This window comes from Balearica regulorum, chromosome Z (genome assembly GCF_011004875.1).
Source record: "Balearica regulorum gibbericeps isolate bBalReg1 chromosome Z, bBalReg1.pri, whole genome shotgun sequence".
NCBI classification, from domain to species: domain Eukaryota; kingdom Metazoa; phylum Chordata; class Aves; order Gruiformes; family Gruidae; genus Balearica; species Balearica regulorum.
In genome coordinates this window covers 58,644,835-58,666,452 of record NC_046220.1, presented here as the reverse complement: position 1 = coordinate 58,666,452, position 21,618 = coordinate 58,644,835, and the positions used below count along the sequence as shown (strand labels likewise).

The window sequence follows — 21,618 nt, the reverse complement described above, 5'->3', positions numbered from 1 at the left end:
TATGTTCTATGAACTGTCTGGGTTAAATAATTTTTTTAGGAAATTATACATAAGGACATAATAAATAACAAAGTAAAACTGCCTATACAAAAAGCATGAGGACTAAGCATTCTATTGCCAAAATGTGAGGGTTTTTTAGTTTTGGTGAATACTTTGTCTGTTTCCTTGCTCTGTTCCATCTGTCATCTAAAAGCAATGAAAGAAGCCACACCAGTACCATGTCATTAGTTCCTCTGGGCTACATACAAAGGACAAGAGAGGAACATGTGGAGTGTATTTTAGCCTAGCTACTTCGTCTGGCCCTTCCTCAGCAAGGTAAGCAGTGCTTACAGGGTGGTAATCGGTCAAGAAGCAAAGAACCTTCACTACGCTTCAGATTAATTTCTGTCTATTTTCTCTTCTCCTGAGATATCTACAGTAGTTATGAGAGCTCCTTATCAAGTTTTCCTCAGGGTATGCTTCAAGATACAGCACAGCTGAACAGCTCACTGTTTCTTTTTCTGCCAGATAAACTTTCTGTTATTTTACTGAACTGGACTGACTTCTTGTAATCCAGACGAGGACTGAAGCAAACTCAAAGTAAGCAGTTGAAGCTCACAGCCTGGAAAGACAGAAAAAAGAGCCTCTCCACTTTTGACATATTTGAGATGTAAATTTGACTCAGGCACACCCTTAGTTTAAAACAGAAGTATTACATATTATCAGCCTCCTCTCCTTAGGGTGCCTATTAGCCCAAAAGACATGGAAGAAGAGAGCAGCCAGTCAGTTTCTACCATTGCCAGAGATGCAGAAAGAAAAACAGGTATTCAAAGTGTCCCTGCCTCGTGCTGTGACTGCAAAGCCTTGTACTTTGTATGAATGGCAGCTATTCAAAATATGCCAGAACTAAACATTACAAAATGCAAATAAAGAAAAACATTTGAATTTCACTAAATATAAGGTTACACTTGTGTTCTACTAATTAGAGTTTGATGGTTCCAAATTCAATCAGTCCCCAGCAATAAAAATGGTGTATAATTCTATACAACTGTAATTATGCTAAACTTGTATGTAAAGAGGTTAATGAAAAGTTCTGGATACTTCAATGTATCTGTTTGCATTGCAGTTTCTATGAAAAAAAGTTTCAGCATTATGTTCTGTGCATGTGTGGCTCCCTTCTTAATTACTTTTGAACTTACTGGACAATTTCAAATGGATTTGACAGACAGAACAGAGGACTCAGGGATAATTACATTACTACAGTCTTCATGAAAATAGGCAGTCAAGTAGAAGAAGGAGATCTGCAAGCATCCCAACCAACGGAAGGGTTGCAATCCAAATTCCGATCTTACTTGACACAAGTGGAACCTTGTAAATGCTTCTCCAAAAGAGAAATTTCTACTAGAGCTTGTCTCTTCCTATAGACCATCCCTAGAGACATGGCACAACCATGGAAACAAGACAATTAGTTCTGCCTTTAGAAAAACTTTCTAGGTAACGAACACATACAGAGCCAGACTTCAGTTGCTATCTCCTTCTAGTGTACACACAGTTAACTTTCTATTTTTCTTAATTATCAAGGCTTAGCTTAATGGAAGTTACATGTGTAGATTGACATGTAACAACACAGGAGTTTTAAATCTCATGACCTACTGTCATGTAAATTTAAACAGAGACTGCTTATTGAAGTGGTCAACCTTTTTAACAAATACCAGTTCTCAGTTCATGGCTGCCTTCCAACTCATGAGCACATAAAAATCTCTTCTAGAAGTTACAAAAAAATATTGATAGGAATTAACAATTTATTCAAATGCATCACATTTTCTAATATACATAATCTGGTAGCTACAAAAAGGATGAGCACAAGTGGATGGCTTGCCATGGATAAATTTTAGAATTTCCATTTTAGTACAAAAGATTTTTTTAAGACCATCTCACTGTTTTGTTTTCTGGAAACGGAGAATACAAGCTCAAACACACTGCATTATGCATTTTGAACTAGTGAGAAGGTCCTAATGGTATTGACTACATGGTGTATGTTCAAAGATCCACAATATCATGTAGAATTGGTAGAGAAAGTATTGAAGTCAGTTCTTACTGGATCCTTAACTTCTAAAATGTCAATATATTTACCTCAGTGCTTATAGTTATAAATAGTTGTAGAGTGGCTCTCTCTAATGTCCCTTTCATACAACTAAAATTTTTCACAAATAAACAAAAGCCACCTTTAAAAAAAAAAGACAGACAGAGATTTCCATGAGTGACCAAAACTAATCAAAATCATAATTGGGACACCTTAAATAAGCTGAATTTTCTGAGGGCTGGTCCTCAGTATTTTCTAGTGATCAAACAAAAATTGTATTTGCTTTCGGTTTTTTTTTAAATAATATTTTTCCAAGTTCATTTTCTTGATATGTGTAATTTATTACAAAGATCCATATACAACAAATCCTCATAGAAATAACAACATAGATTGCTATAACTACTTAGATGAACTTTGAAAAATTAAACAGAAAGGAAATCTTAAAAGACAAGAAAAATGAAAAACATTTGAAATGGGACTTTCCAGAAGAGGTCAGAAACCTTAAAATGTAAAGGCACTCTGGGGTGCTTGTTTATAAGGGGTGAAATGAATCTCATCTATGGTATGCTGCAACATTTTTCATGAGAATGACAGTAATGGCTGCTACTAGTAAAGCATTCTACCATTCAGAATAATACTATTGCTTGTAAAAAGCAAGAAGAAATGATAGACCAAATTTTAAATTCCAAATGCAGTCATAAAATGTTGGCATAAAACAAAAAAGAGAATGCAACAAAAGTATCATTTTTGCTGTTAGACACTATGTCTTTTTTTTAAACAAAATATAAATTACATCTAGACAGGAACAATTAACTTAGATGATCATATGGTGTGCCTGATGCAGCCAGAAAAAATGTCCAACACACTTACAGTTGAATTTTTTTGAACTAATTAGTTTTTAAAAACGCAGAGACCGAAATAAGCAAAGAAGAAAATAAAAATTGCAAGTCAAACCCAGTTGTGGTTCACTCCAGTGACTCAACCTGAACTGTCAAAAGATATTATTTCCATGAAAAGCCTGATAATTACAGGGATAATTCTAAAGTTACTTTACTCTAAATGTACCCAAGAAAAGAAATTTGCTCTAAATCAAGATGACTTTGCACAGGATAAAATAACTGTCTCAATGATGCTTACAAGGCTGTTCTTTCACATATTCTTCTACTATGTGGCAAAACTTACTCTTCCTTATTTAGAAGAATGGTTCTATTAGATTTTTTTAAACCAAGTTTCTCAAAATAAGTGTTAATACTAGGTACTAAAACTCCCCTATATTAAATGTGCTAAAGATTATGTACTGAGCAAAATTAACACTTCAACTATATTTTCAAAATACTAAATCCTCTATCAGATAAATAATGCAATGTAGAGATGGTATATAAGTTAGATTTCATCAGACTGTAGTGCTTGACAATATTAGCACATACATTTGTTTTGGAAATAAGTCTACTTACAACTGAGTCTGCATCTGGACACTCCCTATTAAAAAAAAGAAAATACACAATTATAAAATGCATAAATTATTTTATTCACACAATTCTGGTACTTTCTTTAATATTTTCAATTAATTTGAAATTTTGCATTTGACCATTTTGCTTCTCAGGCTCTGTTAAAATTTTCACTATAAATAATCCACATTCAAATCAATGAGATTTAAATAAAAGCTGAAAGTTTATGCTCAAAACGCCACAGAAGAACTACTCAAGAGAAATGCTGAAAAATCACTCTCATCACAGTGAAAAAATAAAAGAATAAGAAAAAAAACCAAGGGAAGCCAGGAGTATGAAGCTGTATTCTGGATGAAGAAACTTTAAGAGTCAGGTCTCTGTGGTTGATGTGCACAGTAAGTAGAAGTCACCAATCCTACTGAAATAGGCCACAACCAACTGCAAAACATTTTGGACAATAACCAGTTCCCAAAGAAATTAAGGCTATTCTTAGAGGAATTCAGAGCTTCCCTCTTTCGGAATTTCATTCTTAGTTCATGTTTGTCAAGCATATTTGCAGTCAAACACTAGAAGATGCCAGAAAAAATAAACTACCTTCCTAGTAAGCACTTAAAAAAAAAAAAAGTCCTCAGCAGAAAGGCAGTGATTGCAAGCACATTATTCACAAATGTTATATTTTTCCACTATAACTTCGATTTAAGCAGTGGTAATTAAAAAGATTAATGACAATGATTCTCTCTGATGTCTATAAAAAGCAGAAGTAATTACATTTACAGACAGTGGGAATACTTGAGTAGCATACAAGTCCTCTCTAATTTGCATCCAGACAAATAAAGCCGTAAGTGCCAGCGACCAACAGTTAATTTTATATAATAAAACTGAATGTCCTAAATATACACTTACAGAAAAAAGAGGAGAAAAAATAATCGAATCTATTGCAATCTAAATCATCTTCTCTGAAAGGCTAAATGGGTTAAATGTAAAAAACTACAGTGTCTTTAAAAACAGGTATGAAAACTTGATAACATGGAAGCATTAATATGAAATTCAGTACATTCAGTTAAGGAATTGACAGTGAGATGAAGGATCCCTTCTCCTCTGAAAGGCCTCACACAAAAGATAACGTATGTGACCAAGTTTGTAATTGACTTGCATCTTATCTCCCTCTGCTGGAAACTGCATTCATAGCAATAGAAAGAGCTATTTTAAAAGCTGTTTTACAGCTTCAAGAAATAAAGTGTTAGACCTCTCAAAAGATACAACAAACAGATTTTCTGACATTTGGTTTTAAAACATCTGTACTCAAACAAGACAGCCTGAAGTCCATAAAAGTTAAGAAATGTGAAAGATGTGAGGCAAACTACAATGAAAGTAATTTAGCCCATAATGAAGATTTTCAAAATTAGTAAGCTAATAGATCTCAAAAAGTAATAGCAGATGTAGTATCATTCAGAGGAGCATCAACAACACCTCCAGGATCCGTTCTCAAGCTACAAAGGAAAAGTCCATTTGCAAATGCTGGTGACTGGAAAATGAGGACATTAGGTTTTAGATAGATGTGCTTTTACATCACTAGATGCACAATCTTTCTTTTAAGATTAAAGAATGAGGTCATGCTTCTAGTATAAGGTAACATTTCAGCTAATGGGCATTCTGTAAGGGAATTTAAGGATTGTAGATAAAAACTAAAACCATCAAATTATGCAAAGCAGTGGTTAGAAAAAGAAGTGAAATCCTTGACTAACTTGTATAGCAATATGTAATAGAATACACCGTGTATGTTATTTCCCTGTGTAAAACCATTTCTAGAAACAACATCCAGTTTAGGTGCCAACACTAAGAACTGTATTGATAAACTACAAACCGTAAGAGTTTTTCTAGATGCAGAAAGCCTGCCCTACACAAGCTAAATAAGTTTACAGCCAAATTTAACAAGAGATTAAGAAAGGACGTGACCTCTATGTACAGAGAAGTTTCTGATGATACAGAGTTTTATCATGTACAGCCTATAAGAGGATCATCAGCTGAAGATGAAATCAGACAAAATTTAGACTAGCAATAAAATTTTTAAAGACATCATAAGTAACTATTAGAATATTTTTCTTAATCGTATAATGAATCCTCTGTTATTTATTTGTGATGTTCTAGTTAATTTAGAGGTTAGGAATTAATGCAATAATCTCTGTAAAAGCCTATGGCATGTGTTACATAGGAGGTCATATTTCTTTCCTTCTGACCTCAGAATCTATTCCCTTTTGTATTGCGTGTAAATATAGAAACAAATAATATAATATAAACCAAATCTCCGTCCAACTTGTTGCAAGCAAGGCAAATTCTTTTCCCACTTCAGAGTAGCTGAGCTGATTTATATTTTCTGATGACATCATTGTGCCATGAAAAACAAAAATTTTTTTCCAGAAAGAGAAACTGGTATTATCTTTCAACATTAAATAAAATGTCTTTGGAAAAAAGCAGCTTTTAGAAAAGTATTCAGATACTACAATCGATAAACATACAAAGGTGGAAAATGTTTCATATAGTGTAGAAGCCAGTTTTCAGCCCTCAGTGCCTATGAAAATTTTTTTCTCTTACAGGTCAAAGAAAAATATCATCTCTGAGTAAGGATACAATGAGTCACACACATGGGAAGAGTTCATCTGGAGCTTCTAGGCCTTTACTGATTCTGGAAAACTACTGTTAAGAGCCCTAAATCTTTGTTGTGGCCAGATTACATTTCATCATCTGACAAAGAATGAATGGAAGGAGATGCCTGGTTTGCAAGGAGACTTATAAACATACATGACATGAGGTTAGCTTGAGTAATAACTCACATGGTGGCAAAATAATTATTTTGTTGGACAAGAAAAAGATGACAGCTACAGAATTCAATCATACAACAGTGCTCATTACTATCAAAATCACTACTTTGCAATTAAGGGCAAACCACAATAGGCAAATGATCAAACATAATTTTTGTTGTGATTTGATACTGCAACGGTTTTGCATCGCAAAAAAAAAAGCGTAGCAAAAAACTTTCCAGAGAGTGATTACGTTTAAAAGGGGCACTAAAGCTGTTTAAAATATGAATATGATAAAATATTTATAACATTTTAATTTAATTACTTTAAACTAAACTTTCATCAGAATAGGTGATTCTTTGTAACAAGATAGTGTTCTCAGATTACTGCTGACCAAAAATCACACTATATACAACATTTACTTCAGCTTAATAAAGAACAGAGGAGAGGGTGGGGGAACCACTAAATCACATAAAGAACAGAAATACAGAGGGATGACTTAAAAAACCAACACCGTGGTGCCCTAAAGGCATCATGACAGACAGAAGAAAAAGCATGGTTTAGAAGTGTATCACTATTAAAATTAAACATTAAAAGAAAAATAGCTATAAGGTACTTCTGTATGTGCAAATAATTAGCATCTGCAGTTCTTAGGTCATTAGTTTTTCAGCATTACAGTAAAAACTACAGCTGGTAAAATATCTTTTAAAAGTAATTTTAAAAAGTATGTATGCACATGTTGCCTCTGAGAATATTTCTAAATTGCTACGTTTGACAAATTTTAAGCTATTTTCTGTTAAATCAAATACTTCTATTGAAAACACACATATAGAAATTATGAAAGAAATACATTGGAATATAGTGACCATAACTGGTAATACATAGACTGAGAACAATCGATCTAAGAACTTTTATTCAAACTCACTTTCTGTAGAGTTTTAACTCCTGGGACACAGAGCATGCGTAATGAATACGGCAAAGGGTATAGCTGGGACATCAGTCACGAGTTAGAATGATAGTCTTTTAGAAATGAGTGTGCACATGAAAAAACATTCAAAGATTTTTCTGTCCTTTGATGCTGCACACAGAAGTTGTTCTAATGAAAGAATAACTGAAGCTTCAATTCTGCAAACACAGGCATCCAGTACTTTTTCTATGTACAGAGCTATTATTTCATTAGGACTACGCATGAGAATCACATTACCTACAATGTTCAAATGTAGAACGAAGGAGAACTACTTACGTATGCACAGGAAAGAATGAACCATGACTATAGACTACTATGAATACGTTTACGTTATTTCCTTAAAATCCTTAGTTACAAAAATCTTAAATAGCTGTGATGTTCTCATATTCATAGCATTCCTCTAAACTTCTGTTATAAACCCATTTTTGTTAAACATCAGCTACTGTTTATCCCCATACTTTTTCTAGCTTTCATACAAGACAAGGCTTCAAGATGGAAATGTACTTACACAGATTCAGCATCTTTTTCTTTTTTCATTATTCCTGATAAACCAAAAGGCTTCCTCTTCCGTAGTTTTATCCCTATAGAACAAACACTTTTCATTTAAAGATCAAAAAGATACGTATGTATTTAGCAACGCCAAACACAGGTGCAGATCAATGCCAATACATTTTAAATGCTGCCACAAGTGATACAAAAATCTCTAAACAGTGGAGATAAGTGTGGAGCCAAACTAAGGGAACATTATTCCCTATTTGTTGTTAACTAACATACCAATCAAAAAATTAAATTAAAATATGGTTCAACACACTAATAACATAAGTTCTTATAAAACTGATTTGAATTGTACATCTAACTCTCCAAGTTGGTTCTGCAGACTGTCACTTCTTTTTTTTTCTTGTAATAGAAAATGGATGTACTGCCAATTTTGAAAAAAGGGACTCTGCTCACAGAAACTCAACAGGAGCTATTGCTCTGGCCGATCCTCAATAGCCAATGCACTTGGATCAGAAACTGAACCCTGCCTCTCCCAGCTACTGCAGCTCAACACCCTGTTGTTATTTCCCTGCTTGTTCCCAGTAGCTGCAAGCCCCTGTCTCTCCTAAGTAGGATCTTGGTCCTGTAAAAAAAAAGAGAATGTCTCTTGGCTTTCCAGCTGATGCTGAGTTCCTGATTTCCCAGTGCTGTAGCCAGCTTTAAGGCTGGCTCTCCCTGAGTGTGGAACCATGCCTACTCTCTGTCATTACTTCCCTGTTTTTAGCACTGGATACATAGAACTATAGTACAGAAAAAAATTTGCTTTCATACCTGTTTAATGTACTAAAGTTAGAATACATTTAAATATTTCATAAGACTTGCTGTCACGTCAGCTTCTCCCTACAATTTTTGCTGGAACAAAGTAGACTGCCAAACAAAATGACTAAGTGCAAGCATCTGATCCAACTAGTCTATGATTTTGTTTTGATGTAAGATACTACTGACAGCATGCTTTTGAGCAAAATGGTGGAAATAATTTGGTTTCCAAAATTTAACAACTGACAATTCAAGCACATCATTAAAAAAATCATTATATCCCCCTTTACAGAAACACATTACACAGCACATAAGGAATCTCTCCACTCTCAAAAATTTTGAGGGTTAGATAACTCAAAACTTCTCAAATCAGGTAGGTGTAAACTCAGCCATATCTTACATCTTAAGAGACATAAATTGCTCAAAAATTATTTTTGTATGTTAGTCTGAACTTTTATTTTCTTTCTGTGCCTTATGCAGTGCAAACAATGACAAATGGAGTATGAGAGTAGTTTCTGAACATGGATCCTCTCTGATTCAGTAAAAAAAGATTTTAAGTCTCAGTTGCAATCCTGGCAACTTAAAAGTTGTCGGCTGCTATAGCTATACTGTCAACTCCTCTGTCCCAAAAGCAAATACACAGCTTATGCAAATAAAGCAGTTCTTAACCACTTAAAATAAACCCCCTAAGCAAAATAAGCTATGCCAACAAAGAAAGGCTTTGCAACCATAGGACTGCATTAGACTTGGTATAACATGGTAACAATGGAAAGAGCCTGGGCCATGTTTTGACACTTGTAAATTAAGTTACAACACAGTCATAAGTGAACAAAATCCAAACCTCTTCAAAGACACAGTCTTAGCCAAAGTATATTTACAAGATACATTAATTTTTTTTTTACCTTTGTGCATGAGGTTTATAAAGCATTGAACGTCTTATTTCATTGAAGTTTGTTTTCCAAAAGGAAAACTGCTTTTTAGTCCACCAGAGTACTTTAAAGTTACACAGATTCACATACTGAATCCCCTTCACTCCTCAGTTTCGGGTCGTTATGCACAGCATTATTACGTAAATAACTATGCTACAACTACTCACCCTCAACTGCACCAGACGTGTTACATTCTTCAAATTCAATAGGGCCTTAAAGAAATGACAGTGAAGATACACATTAGGTCAAATTTAATCTAAGAGATTTTAACAACTATTAGGATTTCCTAAAAATACTAGAAAATCTAATTGTACGTTTAAGTGGCAACTGAAAAGCACAATTACCCTGCCAATGGTCAAAAAGATCACAAAATCATACATGTACAGCAAATTAAATATTTTCACTCTTTCATACTGAAATATTAAACTACTAGTGCACACTGTCTAAATACAATTCAATTTCTGGTGTTATTATGACCACATGAAACATCTAATTGGTTTCCTCTTCTCATTCAAAATTTCATCTATAATATAGTATCAATGTAAAATTTATTTTCTTTTAATAAACAAGAGCTATATCAAAAAAAGAATCAAAAAGGAGCTATACCCCTAATTTTGAGATTCACACTTTTGCTAACTCTGTATTGATACTTCTTCTGATTCCTTTTCATAGCCATTTACCTAGACAGTTAAAAGTGGCGTGCAGAATCTTAAACATAGCAGTAAAGAAGATAAAAAACTTTTTTAAAAAAAGCAGAGAAGACTGGTTAAGTGCTGTATCTAAATAAATTATTATGGCTTTCCCTTACAGTTGACACAAGGTACCAGTTAATTGTCATTGCAAAGTGCAGTCCTAACCCTCATTTCTTCAATCTGGCCAGGTCTAGAATTTGTTTAACTACACTATGAGCAATTTTAGGGAGCAAATGTGCAGAAAAAACAGTGATTTTTCCTTAAGACCATGTTCAAGGAATAGCAGAATCACACCAGCACTTGTGCAAGTGCAAAGAAAACAGAGGGCACATGCAGGCAGGCACCATTACTTTCAGCCCATAGTAAGAATGAGCCCTTTGGCCCCTGTTTGAAACAGTAGCTTGCAATCATATCCACAGAAGAAAAAACAAAGTTTAGCATGCTAGCAATATGACACATATTTTTCTCTAATCATTTTGAGGGACTGCACACAAGTTTATATATAGGCACATCACAGATAAGATAGAAAAAAACCACCTGTTCTCAATTCTATACTCGAAGGCAGCCCTCCCCTGCACTTATGCAATTACTTCAAGTGAGAGACTAAAATCTTGAAAATTTCAATTTAAACCAACTGGAAGTAAAGCAATTGTGGAAATCTCAAGTACTTCTGACCCCAAACACAGCTGCTATTAAGCACTCTAATTTATTTATCTTTGTTATGAGGTTATGATTATTCAAGAGCATCCATGATAAAACCAAGAGGTGTGCAATTTTCAGGGTGTTTTCAGACAAAAAGGTATACTTGAAAGCATTTTCCGGGAGTTTCACTTGTACTCTTTTCAAAATGAATATGTCATAGTCTTAAAATAAATAGCTGATATAAACAGATCTCGGACACAAGAAACATAGGGACTACAAGCTTCAGTTTGATTTTAAATAGTATACCATAGCAAATCATTGTACTGCAATTAGAGATCCCACAATGAGAGTAAAAATTAATTTAGCTGTGCCTTACCATTGTAAATTACACAACTGGGATTAATTTGTATTTGATTCATGCAGTTAAGTACCTCAAATGGTTCTATTTGTAATGTAACATATTACAATTTGCAGTGCAAAATTGTGTTTGACAGTATAAATGCTACATTTTGACAGCATTTCTCAAAACTGCAAATGAAAAATTTATACTTATGTCAAAGACAATTGAGAACTGATGATGTAATTCAATACTCAATGATGCTAAGCAAATGTAATTATTTTAGACATATTAGATAAAATCTACCACATATTTTGAAATTTTGCAGGCTTCTAATGAGTTCTTTAAAAAAAGGTGTGCTCAAAGTAATGACTTGTATTTATTGCAATTAAGTCCCTGCCAGTAAAAAAAAATCTTAGTGCTTGTAAAACTAGAAGCAAGCTGAGAATCTGAGACTAGAAGCCATCAATATCCCGTTTATCAATGTAATTGTTTGGCCTCCAAATGAAGCTCTTGAGAGCATAATGTAAAAGACCAATCTCAAATGGCAGTCTTAACTGCCCTTTAAATTTCAATTATTAAATAATTTCAAAAGCAAATATAATTATTCAATATAACCAGACGAAATACAAATTCCTAACGGTTCTCTCATGCTACTAAATATTGTAAATACATGGGCATTTTAAGCTGGTCTTCCAATTCCTTCTCCTTTGCTCTCCACTAAATTCAGAGTAAAATAAAGTCAGTGTGCTTCACAAATCAGCAAATCTGAGTATTTCACAAAACAAAAACCAGCAAAAAAATAGAGAAAAACAGATTTAGAAAACTGTAGATGTCTACATCCCCACACTGATTTCATCAACATTTTATTTTAGGAATTTAAACTCTATTGTTCAAAACATATTGAGCAAGAAATTCAGAAAAGTATCATAAAACACAGAAGTTGAAGAACAAATCCATTACTTCTTTAGCACTACACTTCAGCCAACACATTTTTCATCACTTTGCTAAGCCTTCAATTACTTTTGTTTCTTGCTTCTACACATATTCCCATTTGGCCACGAAAAAACCCCAAAAGCCAAACCAACCACAAACACTCATCCCCAAAACAAAAACAGAAAGAAAAAAACTGTAAACAACAGAGACTTAAACATATTTTTAGAGAAAAACAATACTCAAGCTTTTTCAGAATACCATCTTTTTATTTACCCTTTCCAGCTACTAAGACTGATCCCCAGACTTTTGAGACTTTTACACTAATGATTAAAATAAATATTCAAGGCTCAGATAAAACTCATTCTTATTGCAAACCAGTATTTTTAACTTTCACTTCTAACACAAGCAGAAAGCAAAGATTTTCTTTAACAATGCATCCAAGTTCCTGTATTTTGCCCATTACACTTGCCTAACACTTGTCTCTGAAAGTGGGGTTTTTTTACAGCTTGATAAACTTTTTATTTGAAGAGACATTAATGCTAAGTACAGAAATGCACAGATATGAAGATCAGATTAGCATTTTCAGTTAGATTTAACAAAAGCTGGTTCACTTCATTCTTGCAACAATATATTCTTTTCCTATAGGGAAGACTATAAAATTCAATGTGAAAAAAACCTCAGTTACTAAATACTTGCCTGAGGTAAGTAATGAGATGGAAGCTGTGCAAAAAAAAAAAAAAAATTTAGTAAGCAGGTTCTGCTTTTCACTAAGGTCTATGAAGTTAACTTGAAAATTGTAAATACACTTTCTTCTTAATGATACCTATTAGCTTATTTTATGCTTCACCAAAATGGGCAGAGTTATCATAGCAGTCCACTTTCCCCACACATGCTCCTTCCTTCCCTTGCATCTATTAGCTGCTTTACTACAGGGAAGATAAACAACAACAATGAAAACTGCATTTTCTTACAACAAATTGTGTTAATCAGTTACAATTTGAAAGCATCTTTTCATCCTAACTTACTTTCACTATTTAACTCTAATTTCTATAGGGCCATTCATCCTTTGGAATCTCAGAAGTCCAAGACGCCAGTGGCTGTTCTTAGTTAATCCAGAAATATTAAAAAATTAAGTTCAGCATTTTCCTCCAATGCTCAAAGATGTTTACTGGTTTTTAACCTGCATCCACCAATATAACACATGTTGCATTATTTGCTTGCAGCAAAGGCAAATTCATCCATTTAGCCCTTTTGAGCAGAGTAGAGTGAAGTTTGCGGCAGTTTTTAATTTTCTTAGTTTTGTTCTGTAACTTTGGATCTCCCACCAGTTCTGCTTCCTATATGCCTGCTGTAAAGAGTACTATGTTTTGCCTGGGGAGTAGTATTTTTAAACCAAAATAACATTACAGAAATAGACATCTTCTGTGGCACTCTATGATGAGCCAACTTAGAAAACAGGACAGCTGTGATGAGCTTTTGGTAGCCCACATAACAGCTAGACTCTCCTGTGGGCAGATGCCTTTGTGCCCAAAGAGGTAATAATATTGTAGCCCAACCAGAAGTGTGTACTGCAACCACATTGTCTCCTGCTAGAACCAGTTGCAGTCTTCTAGCCAGCGAAAAGACCTTAGGCACACATATTGCTATGGGAGCATACCATCAATAAGGAATCTGGATGCTTTCTTAAGAAGTTCCCTTGCGTTGTCCACTCTACTTGTGTATATGGAAACAAACGCATCTGCTCTATCACTGCAAAAAAAACGCAAAGAGCTGTCTTCTCTGAACCACCATAACATCTATCTTTCTGATTCCTGATTCCTTAACATTAGATGGTAAGGTTAAAATTGCCCAGCAGGTTGGTGTTAATGGAGATTGCCAGACATAGATGCAAGTCAAAGCTTGCAAACTCATGTGCTGGTATCACAACAACTTTTCTAACAGCTACATAAAAATTTTAATGTGGATGCACTACCTCTATCAGGCAGAAAAGTTTTCTTAACAGACTTGTGCGCAACGACTGAAGTTCAGACAAAGGCTTAACACCAACAAGGATTTCAGCTCAAAATCTGGAAGATTACAATGGCCAAAATTTCTGAAGCAAGTACACAGATTCAGTCTGTTGCAACATGCAAAGAAAGAAAAGCAGTTGTTTCACATTTAAGAAGTATCGCTGATGTTGGGGACTGAACTAATTCCCTGAAGCAGTCTCTACAGTCCCTGCCACATGGTAGCTGAAAGCACTGAAAAGGACCATCTAGATGGTGCCACACTGCAATGCAGATGAAAAAAATGACGATGAAGAAAATTATAATCGTGATTATTATAAAGATATTCTGCAGTACTACAGTTAAAGCGTTGAGATCTCCTTTGTTCTTTTTCTCATAAGCCATAACAACGTAAATTGAGAAGGAAGCCTATTCTCAAGCATTCATACAAACAAAAAATAAAAGTGAATACTAGAACTTTAAAAATCAAAAATACATTTTAAAGACACTGATGGGAGTAAGTAAAAAGTTACAGCTGAGATCTAGTCCAGCCCTTGCAATACTCTCTGAATTAATGTTCTGTTAAGCATTGATAGTTCCAGGCTCAAGATAATTTTTTTTACAGTCTGGTCTGCCTATTGATACATTGATCTACAGAACTCTCAAACACCTGTACATAGACTTGAAAGAAGTATTTGTTACTGTACACACACAGAATAGAAAAAAATAATACAGTGCATAAATGAAGGTTATCCTTTATAACAGAGATATGAGTATCTAGTGGGATTTCAGTCACTTAAGGATGCATACCTAGTTATCAGGATGCTAATGAGAATTTAGTATTCTACAAAGGCAGTGGGTGTCAAAAATCAGTAAGCTCCTCTAATTGTATGTAAACATTCCCACCACGCCTCATCCTAAAGCATTTTCCAAGGCAAGCTACTTCAGCTCACAGCATTCTACCAGCTGGGACAAATACGGACACGAAGAAAAGGCAAATGGTTTTACAGACACATGGAAGCAGACAGCTGCTATTTGACAAGAGACTAAAGGAAATCAAGAGTGGGTAAGTTTTTGGGCTCTTGAAAATGAGGAAACTTTGGTTTGCTAGAACAGAAAAGGCAAAAGGTAATTGGAATAAATGGAAATTTTTTAATGAATCTAATAACTTACAATAAATGACACTGGCAGAAATTAACCACTGGTGTGTCTGCAGCTCGAGATGCATCTCCTAGACTGTTCAGAAAATGCATGTATTGTTTTTCTTGTTACAAGAGGCATGTGAGTATATGGTCTTTCATGACACTAAGAGGCAAAGTGGATGGTTAGCAATAAGGAGATACTGATCTGATGAATGAAGAAAATGTAATTGCAATGTCAAGTACATTACAGTATCTACCACATATTTAGTCCAAGTCTATGGAAACAGTATTTTCAGAGTATACATAAGGTGACTACAGAAGAGAGTTTATAAATAACCTTACACCTGCTACTTAATTTATCTACAAAGTGACACTAATTATCTTGAAGACAGTCAAGTGTGTTGTCAACTGCCCTGAAAAGATTTAAAACCTCTCCACAAAGCCCTAGAGATAGGTTTCCTAACCTATCTGTATACCTTTTCACAAAAGCTCAGTGAGTGAGACATTGGGAAAACATTTTGCTAAGGTCAAAACAATAAAATAATTTGCACTCTCCTCAACAGAGGGGGGAAAAAAAAGGTTTTATTGTTTGGATTCTTAAACAAGGCAAATACAAAAGCCAACTACTATCACTAGGAAGGAAAACACAATATTATGTCATACCCTGAAAAAGAGCTGCCAGTAAGTATATCAATGAACTGGAAAATCCTGCAGAGCTAAAAAGGTAAACAAATCAAGAAGTCAACAAATTAACTAAAAAGTGCTTTACATTTACATCTGCTTTTGGAAACTGCCTCCTTTCTAGTTTAAGGGGTGTATGCATGACAGAAAGAAACATTACCCCATGCAAGCATATATTTTTATTAACTACATTTAATTTTCAATAACTGGAAACACTCAGATATTTAAAAGAAAAAATCTGCCCTTCCCCCCACTTCAAGGAATCAGTTTACACACACGCATGCACAGATATAAACATTAACATATCTGTTTCAAGCAAAAGCTTTTAAAAAAACTCTGTAAATCTGTGCTTGTAGTTACAAATACGATAACAAACCATATTCTTGTTTTTGATAAAAACAAAAGTTTGTCTCTTTGAGTGTAAATCATGCATGAAAGGAGGACAATTTTTTTTAAACTGCATATGCTTCACATGCTGCTTCAAATGGCAAAGCTTTGCGTGCCTGGCTCAGTGCCAGTTGACAGCTCAGCTGGATATCAATGCACATTCTGACCCCCCTTGCAGCGTGTCACTTCTGAATTGTTTCCGCAGTAGAAAGTTTATTCAACCTCTCTCTCAAATTCAGTGGACCGACCATCATTCTGCTATTTAATCATAGCAGAACAGGTTATTTTTCTGACAGCACTAAAGCCAGACAGCAATTCCTAATGAACAGCTTGATACAAGTGGAATTTCGACTGTTTTAGCCTCAATTAATTCTGCTGTCAAAACAAATGACTGCTTTTAGTGTTTAGATGTTAAGCTGCATCACAAAGGTCAATTCTGTATGTACACAAACATATAAGCAATCTTTTTCTTGCCATCATCTGATCCTGTGACATGTTTATCAAAAAATGTCAAGCTTTCAAATTTAGAAGCCAGGAAACCAAAATATATTTTCTCAATGTTACTGTTTCTTACACTAACTTCTTGTTTTTACTGCCTGTCCAAAAAAGAGAAGTGATTTTATAAAAAGATAAGAATTTTATTTTTCCCTGGAAAAGAACTTCTTATTCTAGAATTTAAAAAAGAAGAGACAAAACCAAATTCAAGTATAGCTTATTTGTAGGAAAGCAGACTAAAGATGAATGGCTGTTACAATATTTGAGGTAAATAACATATTTGTGATGTATTTATCATGCTAGTACCAGACTGCTGCAAGGAAATGTTAGTTTGTGGCTTTACTTTGCCAAAAAGAGGATAAAGGACAGAAAATACAAATGGCCTATCAACAGGCCAATGTAAGGGAAGATGCTGAAATAATACTGGTAAAACTGTATCCTTTAATCTAATTCTACAAATACACAGTTCCACCACAATAATCACTGAATTTCTGAATACTCTGTTACATCCTTAGGATTATATATCAGCCTAGCTGATCTGTAGCCTCTAGAGATGCTTAAGACTTAACTGAATTTTTTTTTTTAAATTCATGTTGAAAAAAAGAAAATCATAGCATGGTGATAGTACTCCTTTTGAAAAAGACAGAGGTGATAGTGGCAGCATAAATAACTATAATTATCAATAGCAATATATGCAGTACTTCCAAGGAAAGTCTTTTTTTAGATGAAGAAATTAACATTCAAGGAGAGCATCCACTAAACAAGCAATCAATTCTAACCCTGATTCTGTTACTAGGCTTCCAGCCCTGCACTCATTTCACCGGATCAAAGGAAACATTATTCATCTCAGGCTCTTCTGGTACTGTGGGTACAAGCTTCATGAATACAGCAAGTACACCACTTTCGAGTATTTCTATGTGGCTTACAGAACAAAAACAAAGCAGAAAAGGATCATAATCTGAGTAGCTTTAAAATAATTATTATCAATTAAGATGTTTATCACCAGCAAGGATACAGATGATTATTTTCCTCTAAACTAAAAAAGTGGCAAACATCTTCAGTTACAAAGAAAATATTTTTTATCGCTCATATAACTGAAGAATTTTCAACAAGAGACAGTAAACACATTCTCAAGGCAAAGTTTCAAGTTAGAGATCCAACTAGCCTGCAACACCTGAATATGACAACAAACACTGGAAATTTCAGCCGCAATTTATGAAACCATGAGGTCTGTGAGCAGCAAAATTAATGTCAGCTAAGACACCAATCTGCAGAACACTACGTTCCCCAAGTCCTGTCCTCCACATGACTCCCAGCCCAACTTTTCTTGTCGTCTTCTACTCCTCTCCTGCTTTGTATTTCACCCCATATTTTCTTTCTGGTTGCATAAACAACAGGACATGAGATGTGGCAGGTTTTGATCTATCCACAGGCTAAGTAGCTGGCCAATACGTATGTACAAACACTCAGCTGTCTGCTGACTCTCCAACTGAATAACTTGCATCATTACAACTGCCTTTCCCTTATGTGGCTTGACTAGTTTGGGTCCTTCTTCTCTACCTGATTTCTATGAAGTCTTTGCAACCTCTACTTTTCCATCAGATTGGGTTGAAAGTAGTGAAGTCTTGTGAAAGCTATATGGGTGCGTGTGTGTGAAAATACTAAGCAGCAGAATTGCGTGAGCCTAGTCTACAAGTATCTGTAACAAATGGCTCTGCCTGACTGCATGGTGTATGATTCACCTGCTGAAGGCAGATCATGCAAGTATGCAGTGATGAAACAAATGCACAGACATATTCAAGTAGTTTTCTTCTTAAAGCAGAGTCAGCTAAGATTTTGGAACACTAGACATCATAAATATTTTAAATTGTAGCCCTTGCCTTTAAAGACTGCTTCAAAGAATCATGTCTTTATAAGTGTCACACATTGTCCCTGTAAACCAAGAGCGGTATGGTTTCTTACTGAATTTCTGAAATTAAACCCATAAAATCATCAGAGGTTAAGACACTTAAGGGGACCTGTTTCCTAAAGAGAAAAAAAAAAAAAGAGGATAATACATTTTATAGTACCCAGAATTTCTGAGACAGAAAGATCTTTTTTCAGTTAGACATAATCATTGAATGGTTTGGGTTGGAACGGACCTCAAAGATCATCTAGTTCCAACCCCCCCGGCACAGGCAGGGACACCCTCCACCAGACCAGGTTGCCCAAAGCCCCATCCACCCTGGCCTTGAACACTTCCAGGGATGGGGCTGCCACAGCCTCTCTGGGCAACCTGTTCCAGTGCCTCACCACCCTCACAGGGAAGAATTTTTTCTAAAGTCTAGATTAAATCTACCCTCTTTTAGTTTAAACCCATTACCCCCTGTGCTATCGCTACACTCCCTGATAAACAGACCCTCTCCAGCTTTCCTGTAGGCCCCTGGAGGTACTGGGAGGCTGCTCTAAGATCTCCCCAGCCCCTTCTCTTCTCCAGGCTGAACAATCCCAACTCTCTCAGCCTGTCCTCATAGGAGAGGTGCTCCAGCCCTCATCTTCGTGGCCTATCTCCAGACTCACTCCTCCCCATGGGAGTCCTATCATGCTTTCTAGTCCTTTGAAAGTGTTTTCCTATTTACTTGTACAGAAGATTTATTCTGTGGGGAAAGGAAGAAAAGTATACATGCTTAACCACCTCTCCAACCCAACTGTAAAACAGGAAGTATTAATTAGCACGACAGTTTCCACACATTGCACCATCAATGAGCAAAGAAAGTCAATGTGAAATTCCTCCTGGTGTGCTTTTTCTGCAGCTTATGGCAAGTATGAGACACTTCTTTGTGGGGGAGAAAGTTACACCACAGGAAGAGTATTGAGATGCATGTTATTAAGGATTATCACAAAATCTCCCTTCCCTGCATTTATGCCCATAGAGCTACATGGAGCCCAAGACAATATAGGTTTGACCTTGAAATATGTCTCAGCATTTAAAAACATAAAATATGCATATGATTATCCAATATTATCCATAATAGTATCCAAGTCGGTGGTTGCAAAGAGAATAAATGCATGTGACAAGACCCTGAATTTCCACTCCTGTCTGTTCTTCCTAAATCAGGCAATAAAAAAATGATACAGAACTACACAATCCTATGAAGGACTGTATCAGCTATAATAGTAAAACAGAGAGGGACTCTGTGAAACTAAATTCCCAAAACTTAGGAAGAAATTTAATAATAACAGCAGCACTTCTTATACGTTTTTTCTGGATATTCCCTTTCCCCTGATAGAGCAATCAATACAGAAAACTCTCCAAAACAAATCCATTTCAACATTAAATAAAGAATTTAAATTACAAACACTGTTAATAAAACGACAGGAATTTGAGATTTTATTGTTATGGTTAAACCTGGGCTTAGGTCTGCACAGCTAACTCAATTAGCTACTGCTTAGACATTTTCTTTTTTCCTACCCTCATACTATTCAGGCAACAGATCAAGGGGTATACCACTGTACCGTACATTGCCAAAAAGCAGACAAATTAGTATCTGTTATTTAAAATGGAATTATGGACACAGAAGGCCACACAGATGTTCTATAATGATTAAGACAGCAATAAAAAGATAATGAAGACAAAGCAGAAAAGATCCTGCACTTCCTGAGAACGACCATGGACACACAAGGTCAAATACAACTGTGAATTCATTATCAAATAGAAGAAATAAATATTAATATAATATTTATTAAATACTTGTGTTCAAGAAAGCATATGACATACAGACTTAGTTGACCAGACAGTCAATTCAATGCAGAATTTGTCCAATTGTAGTTTGTTCTGGTATAATGTACTATCACTATAATAATACTATCACTAGTATTATTGCCAATGAAATTATGAGTTAATTAGAAGCGGGACCCAGTGCAACACAACTTAGTGACCACTAACACTAGATAGACTATTACATGTACAGTGTAGAATTTATTTCAATTTTATTGGAAAGGTAGACTATTAGATGAGATAGGTGGTTTTGAGTTTGTTTTTATGTCTAACAAAGTAGGGAAGCAAACACATGAAGGTAAAGAACCATATTTTTCTTCGAAAAGCTTGTGTTACAAACCTCAAACCATTGCTCTTGTCTAACACTGCAGTCTGCTAAGAATGAACTACATGTGCAGATGTTTATAAACAGGTTTCCAAATCTTTCCAGATTTCAGAAAGCTTAATTTCTTGTAAGCTTTTCTTCTGGTAGGGAAAAAAAAAAAAAAAGAGAGAGAGAAAAGAATACCCTTCTTCCTTCTAACTTTGCTAAGTAAGCTTCCTGTGAAAATTTCATGTTTGAAAAGCCCATTTAGTTAATGGCCTAGTTAATTCTGTCCAAAGAACATTTTCTATCTTAAAAGAAAAACATGCCTCCAATAAATAAATTAAAAAACCCAAACCCTTCCCTCAATATTAATTCCATATAAGGTTATGCTACTTTATGTAACTAAGTACAGGTCTTATTTACTTTATTAGCATAAACCACACCTCAGTATATTATTTCTATTCTCAGGTGTTTAAAAACTTTTCAATAATTTTTTATTAGTAGCACCTATCCTGCATACTACTGCATCTTCTGCTGACTATCACCTAATTAATATTTTTTCCCAGTTACGTTACCAACATGGACATTGGTTTGCTCCCACACCCCAGAAAAATTATTTGCCTCAGGCTGCAACTGTTTTTGTCTTTAGCAAGAAAATTCAAGAGCAGCCAATAGTACTTCATCTCACTGAGTGTCCAAGATCATTGAAAACCCAGCTTTTGCCCTGTCTTATCTATAGACGTTGTCTAAGGTATTTTCA

At 35.0% G+C, this 21,618-nt stretch overlaps 1 protein-coding gene across 1 annotated transcript in view; it reads right to left on the bottom strand.

Moving 5' to 3' along the window:
* FCHO2 (FCH and mu domain containing endocytic adaptor 2) overlaps positions 1–21,618 on the bottom strand; it is a 99,184-nt gene that overhangs the window by 35,457 nt on the left and 42,109 nt on the right. Inside the window, exons 9-11 of the mRNA XM_075741201.1 lie at positions 9,665–9,709; positions 7,784–7,856; positions 3,517–3,541 (exon numbers count right to left, since the gene is read on the bottom strand). Of these exons, the coding sequence (XP_075597316.1) occupies positions 3,517–3,541; positions 7,784–7,856; positions 9,665–9,709 (143 nt within the window). The remainder of the gene's footprint in view (positions 1–3,516; positions 3,542–7,783; positions 7,857–9,664; positions 9,710–21,618) is intronic.